A 6,982-nucleotide genomic window follows, 5' to 3' on the forward strand; every position below is an offset into this window, starting at 1 on the left:
TTGCATTATTCTTGATTCTCCTACTTATCACACTGACCACCCTGAAAACCTGTCTCAGCAGTCTTCAACTCTGACTGCCCCTTAGAATCACCTGGCCTCACCCTAGACAATTAAATCAGAATGTTCCCAGGGGCATTTTATGTGTAATTGGGATTGAGTGGTTAATGGCCCTTCACTTTCTTGCTCTTAGTAGAATGAGTCCAACTTGCACAGTCCCAGAAACTATAAGCATTTTCTAGGAGCAAAAACTGTTTCCTAAGGAAGGTACAGAAAGAACAGGGCATGGTGCTGGAAGTTTAGAGTCCTAGTCCTGCTGCAAGTTGGAGATATGATCCAGTAAGCCACAATACTTCTGTACTCTGGTTCCCTCATTTATCAAATAAGCACCATAGAATCTTCTATCTCAAATGGTAATGGGAAATTTAAAATAGAAAGTAGGTAAGACTTTTTAAACATTTGAAAGTGACACAAGCCTGATTTATTAGTGTTTCCATCAGATGCTCCCATCAGAATTCAACAAAATCCTCACTGTGCTACTTACTGGCTGTGGGGCTTTGCACAGCTCATTTTGCTTTTTGAATCCCAGTTTTTCCTCATCTACAAGATGGAGCTACTTACTCTTCAAATTGCATAATAGTTCCCATTGCTAGCAGCAAAGAAAACAATGGGAACTAAAATACACAAGATACTGTATTGTTGTGTTGGCTCTTATTATTGGCACTATTATTCCAATGCTGTGGATAAGCTCACTCAAGCCCTTGATTTCAAGCAGTGGAACCTCATAGTCTCTCATATTAGCGGATGCTGGCACTGGCGTGGCCATAAGCAGGTGCAACACTCCTGCCTGCTAAGCTTTTGGATTTTAAAATGAATGTCAGAGAATCTTTGGTTACCAACCAAGCTGCTGAGGTTGACAGGGTACAATTCACCTCACTGCCTGAGACCCGCCCCTTTAGCTTCCATTACCTGGGCTTTTCTGACTATTAGGTGTGTGACAGAGGATCAATACTGGAGAGAGATGAATGTATGTAATCAACCTAACAGAAGCGAGTTGAAATCCTTTGCTGTGTGGTATCATAAAAGGAGGAAGGTCAGTGGGGACACTGGGGCGGACTGAAAAGCAGCCTTGCCCCAAAGCAAATCCTGGCACTTTCCTCTGGCCCACCTTTTCCCTCCAAGCTACAGCACATGGTACCTTTCTCTAAAGCCCAGAGGCTTTATGTTCTCTAGCTAAGTGGTCTGCATCCTTACATTGACCATAAGTCTAGTGATTATAAAAGTTGAGGTCTTTGGGAAACCCAAGAATTAGAGTCGCGGACTTGAAAGCAAGAAATGGGGAAAACAGCAGTTATTTCTGATTTTTTTGGCTCTACTGTTTATAGTCTTGCCTGTGCAAAGCAATACAAATTCATGTTGTCAGCCAGTGACATAAACAGATTTTTCTTTCCTGAAGCGAATCTGATAATTACGATGTTGTAACATATCTTGCACCACCGAAAACAGTAGATTGAGGATGTCAGGTTTCAGTACAACAAAATGGAACAAGTCTTTTCAGAAAGCACGAACTGTCGTTTCAAATGAGACTCTGAAATATGTTCCCACTTACCTACTGATATGGTCCAAACAGCAATGATTTTCAGAAATGCCTTAGTTCTGGAGTTGAAGCGGCTGTGGTGGATGGGATTCTGGATGGCGACGTAGCGGTCCAGCGAGATGGCGCAGAGATGCATGATGGAGGCGGTGGAGAAGAGCACGTCCAGGTAAATCCAGACTGCGCAAAGCTTGCTCGGCAGAGGCCACCGGTACCCTGTGAGGCAGAAGGTTGGTGTCAGTGAGCAACCCTGTGCCTCCTGGAGCATGTGGATCCCTACCCTATGACAATTTCCAGCTCTGGGACAGGCACAGGTGGTGGCAAAGGGCAACACAATATATTTTTAGTATTTGGAAAAAGAAGCCCACTGGCAACTGTACTTAACTATGATAAGCTAGCACTGGCTGATGAATGCAGGGTTTGAAAATTTCTAGTGTCTGGAGTTATGTGAGTGTGGCATGGTAAACTCGGATGATCTCTATTTGGGGGTTCTCTTTCTTCCCCCTTACACCTGGCAAAGCATTTCTCTTTTTAATGGCTTATGTCAAAGGTTGTGTTTTGGTTCTTCTTCTGGAGCACCTCACGCTGTACTGTCAGCATTTACTCACATATTTCTCTGTATTGTATTTCCCTAAGGTTAGTCTCACCTCTTAGTCATTATTATAACCATCCAGTCCCATACAGTGATGGCAATAAATTGCATTAGTGCAAATGACTAAATGACTAAAAATTCAGATAGTGAATATGTCTGTTTGTAAAAATGAAAAATAATGATCTAATAATGCTTTGGGTGCCAAACTCAAATTTGGGGTATGTGTAGGGAGAGCTGAAGACAAGGGTGAAGAAAAATAAAGGAAGGTGTCCCTGCTCTGAGCTTTGTTTTAGGGAGGCATTTCTCAAACTTTAGTGAGCATCAGACTCTGCCACACCTCTTAAAACACGCACTGCTGGACCCCCCTCCAGAGGTTCTTATGCAGTTAGTCTGGAGCAAGCTGTAGGATTTGCATTTGAATTAGCAAGCTCCCGGGTGATGCTGATGCTGCTGGTCCAGGGACCACGCTTTGTGAATAGCTGCTTTAGGGTAGTGGCTCTCACCCCTGGCTGCACATCAGAATCAGCTGGAGAGCTTTAGAGAAGGTCCTGATGCCCATGCCAAACCCAGCCCAATTCAATCATATTTGGATGGTGGGCTGAGGTGGACATCAAATGTCGAAGCGTTTGCAAAGCTTTTTCCAAGCTCCCTAGACAATTCCAATGTAAGAGACACTGCAGGTCACTTGCTATATGAGGAAGGTTAGAGTGTGCCTTATGGACATAAACAAAGTGTCCTGATTTTGTGTTTTGGAGGGGGATCAAGAGGTTATATAAACCTTAATTAGTTTTGATCACAGTATAAGCAGCGGAGTTAGATCTGCCTGCATGTGAGAAGGAAAATTTTTAAGTCCACTTTTCTTATTACAGACCCACAAAGCCGAACAAATTCCAACGCAAACGTACACTCTCTACCAAAGTGCCACAAGAGATATTTAGACAAGTAAAGAGCGTAGGTACAAGCCTAATTTACAGCCATTCACTTATATTATTTGCAAAGAGCTTGAGCTGAAACGAAAGCCTTTTCCTTTGCAGCGCCTTATGGGGGAAGCCACGCTCTGTCTTTTCGGAACAGATGTCGGCCCTCGGAGGGGTTTCTCTGCAAGGAGGCGGCCCAGGCCTCAGTCCGTGTTTCCGATGTGGGATAAGGAGGGGGCATTTCCTTGCGGGAGAAGCCCCATGCCCCACGCCCTGTGGGCTGGGGGAGGCGGCAGGAGCAGCCCAGGGAGGGGCGGGGCTCCGGAGGGAACGGGCTGCGCTCAGAGCGGCGACCGCCAGGGGGCGCCCTTGCTCCCCAAGCGGGTGACGCCAGAGGTCACCCCACCCTCCAGCCTCTGTTTTGGGTCCTGCTCTGTCACTCCTTCTACCCCCACTGGAGTTTGCCCCCTAGGGGAGGGGGTTTCGGAAGCGAGAATCTTCCCCGCGACACCGGGGAAAGAACGGGCAAATTTAATGAAATCATTCCGGTGTGGCATTTAAATGGTCAAGTGAAGGCTGGACTTGCAATGAGAGTTACTAGCTTTGTGGAAACTGGCGCCTGCTCCCCCTTGCGTACCGCCTTCCTCCTTCACACTCTCTAGGGCTGGGTTGATGTTTTTTAATCTTAGCCCCTAAGACTTGGCCAGAAAATTTCCCTTTAAAGATAGCTATCATAACCTGTCTCTAAGCTCTGAGTGACTGCTGCTTGTGCCTGTGTCAGCAGTCACAATAGTCTCTCTCTCCTTTAAGGAGGTATCTGGCTGTATTCCTCATAATTTGGAAAGAATATCACGTTCTGGTCCCTTGCTGAGAGGTTTGACTGTTTCAAACTCTGTTGAGAAGAAAGCAAGATTAATCCCTTCCCATTTGTTTCCCACCCTCCTCCAAACCAGACTGGAGGAGTTTATGCATATGCATTTTTAAAGAGTTGAGGATATAATTCAAAGGCACATTTCCAAATTAGCTTCTCTGGGCAGGGAACAATTAAAACTGGAGTAATTCATTTATTCTAATGGAGACTCTGCATATTTTAACATAAAACCTATTGCACCACTAATGTTCTCTCTGCAAATGTTCCAAAGTAATTGGGAAGGCTTTATCACTCCATTAAAAGTGCTGAAAACTGTGTGACAAAGATTAAAACTGTTCTATCCCGAAGGCTGGAATATTGGTTGGGAATATAAAGAAGGAAAAATCAAGTAGATTCAGAATGATGGGTACGTTACTGGTTTATGACTGTATGGGGTAATTTATAAAAATTTCTACATTAAATGTACATGTTTTAAAGCACAAAACTCTCCAATGATCATTTTTACACAGGATGTACATGTTTTGAAGCACAAAACTCTCCAATGATCACAGGTCATAGACTGTCTGATTTTTATGTGAAATCCCATTTTAAGAGTAAAATATAAGTAACGTAGTAGGCTCTAGTCCATAAACAAAGCCTTCTATTTATAGTTTGTTTGCCCCCTGAGCCCCATCTCATCTGCTGATGGCATGCACATGCTCTTTATTACCAGTACGAATATAGCTGGGAAACTAATGCCACTCACCATACAGGATGGTTAACATGGACACGGGCATGACAAGGAAACCCAGCAGCATATCAGCTATGGCAAGTGACATCAGGAAATAGTTGGTGGCATTCTGCAGCTTTTTCTCTAGGGACACTGCCATGATGACGAGTATGTTTCCAGCAATAGTTAGAATAATCACTACGGCTGTCAGTAAAGCAGACCAGTTTTTTTCCTGGAGATGAAGTAAGGAGAGACACGATGGTGAGAGGCACCCTTCACAGGAAAGGTTGGTTCGATTTTCAGAGTCGACTGTCCAGTTAAATGCATCAGAAGTGTTAGCTTCTCTGGAGTTAAAGTCATTACTGTAGAGCCTGGTGTCATCATTTAATTGCATTAGGGAGTTCATAGTTGAGCTCAAAGAAGTATTTTCTTCACAAAGAATATCCATGTCTAAGCCAGAACTTGTAGCAGATGAGGTGTGGAAGAACTAACAGGTTATAGCTTCTGCTCACCATTCACTTTGATGTACCCACGCTCTGTAACACTGAGGCTGGTGTACATGCTGGTCTCCCAGGGCTGGATTTTTGTCTTCCATTATTACAATGATAGTTAAAGAACTGAACTGTGGTGGCTCTAAGTTTTCTTCATTCACAATTTTAGGAGAGTCCACTGTTTGATTTTATTATTTTCTCACCAAAGCGAGGACAAAAAAGCAGAATGAACTTTCAGCATAGAGGTTGCAGGTTTTTTTTGAGCATTCAGGGAGATAAACGTCCTGGACAAAGAAGAAAAGTTTTATAACTACTGGGACTCTTGTTTAACTATATCTCATTTTGCTGGTTATGCTGATGGCACTAGTTTAGCCACAGTGTTATTAAAATAGCATGCAATCAGAAACAGTGGGGATGTACACATTCTACATTAAGAAATCAAATTAAAAATACATCCACTGTTAATCCCATAGTAATTGGATGTACTTTGGGTTACAGTTCTCAGCCATTCTTAGGCTGAATTGCCACAGCTGCTGTCAGAAATTTCAGCTCCTATAATGTTGCTTAGCTAATAAAAGGAAAACAAAAAAGTCTTAAGTAAAGATTAGCAGACAACTTTCCTCACTAGAAATTCTCATTGAAATGATTACATGTTGGCCAAGCATGATTTCAAACCGGAAAGAAAATTACACAGCAATAAAATATAGCAGCATGAGAACTTACATTTTTCTTCAGGGTCCACACATGAGATACATTTGTTATTCTGTGACTCGCTGCATCTCTCACAGTAATTAAACTGGTGTAGAGTCCCCTCTTCTTGATCTTCCACCAGCATAATATGATAGTAATTTGGTTTCTGTTTTGCTGACTTCAAAAACTGCATACAAGAGCTGAGCCAGCTCCCGAACTGCTAGGATCCTGTTGGCTTCCCCTGGCACGGCTCGGCTGGGTTCCTCCCTCCCTGTGCGGCTCGCCTCAGCAGTCACACATTTAGAAATCATCCACGAGCCCCTCAAAGTCGCACAAAAGAACTGCATGGGAAAGTAGGAAGAGCTGTCTGCACCAAGGGACTCCTGGTTTCCACGGGAATGGAGTAGCTCTCTGACTGCCTCGTTCATTTCGTCAGACCTCCCTCTGTGTGTATGTCATAAGCTGCAAGGTAGCAACAGCCAGGAGGGCGGACCAAATAGGCTTTTTCTTCTCCCTCTTTTTGCTACATATTAATATTGGGAAGTTTTCCTTTGCTTTTGAGAGAAACTGGAGAAATGGCCTTTTGTGCAGATTCCCATTAAGGTAGGTAAGTGGCACTGTGGTAATTTTTAGGCTGAAGGGTGAAGAGGGAACATAAATAAGGCTAGAAAACAGTATGTCCTCGGAGTGCTGTGAGTGTCCGGCACTTCCACCCAAAGCCAACAGTGTTTGTGTCCAGAGTGGAATTACTGACATTGGCCACGTGGGCTCAGGGTGGCTAGGCACATCTGTGGTGATAACTCTGATAAACTATTAGCGCTATTTTTATTTAATAGATACACCATTGAACTGGCTTATTTTCTTCAGCAGAAATATGCCACCCAGATATTATTCAAAACCTCACATGTGGTAGGAAATAAGTTGGTTTCGCATTACCAATTTTTCCCCCACCAGTAATGACAACTTGCCTTACTTGTAAAGAAAGCCCTTTCCCAAGTAGGTTTCTAAAGGAGGCAGTTTGATATCTCTTTTTGCAGGCATGAAAATATTTTCCTCAATAGTTGGTTTTGCTACAGTTCTATCACCTTCTGTTCTTTGCATTCTCCCTAGACAAATTCAAC

The 6,982-nt window shown here is 43.5% G+C and overlaps 1 protein-coding gene across 2 annotated transcripts in view; it reads right to left on the reverse strand.

Annotated features, from left to right (window-relative positions):
* The window catches only part of HTR2A (5-hydroxytryptamine receptor 2A), a 65,195-nt gene extending 58,498 nt beyond the window's left edge, over positions 1 to 6,697 (reverse strand). Inside the window, exons 1-3 of one of the 2 annotated variants that reach the window (XM_003270063.4) lie at positions 5,895 to 6,697; positions 4,717 to 5,455; positions 1,607 to 1,807 (exon numbers count right to left, since the gene is read on the reverse strand). In XM_003270063.4, the coding sequence (XP_003270111.1) occupies positions 1,607 to 1,807; positions 4,717 to 5,128 (613 nt within the window). In that variant the 5' untranslated portion in view covers positions 5,129 to 5,455; positions 5,895 to 6,697. The remainder of the gene's footprint in view (positions 1 to 1,606; positions 1,808 to 4,716; positions 5,456 to 5,894) is intronic. The other variant, XM_003270064.4, reaches the window with a different exon arrangement.
* Between the last annotated feature and the right edge of the window lie 285 nt (positions 6,698 to 6,982).

This window comes from Nomascus leucogenys, chromosome 5 (genome assembly GCF_006542625.1).
Source record: "Nomascus leucogenys isolate Asia chromosome 5, Asia_NLE_v1, whole genome shotgun sequence".
NCBI classification, from domain to species: Eukaryota; Metazoa; Chordata; class Mammalia; order Primates; family Hylobatidae; genus Nomascus; species Nomascus leucogenys.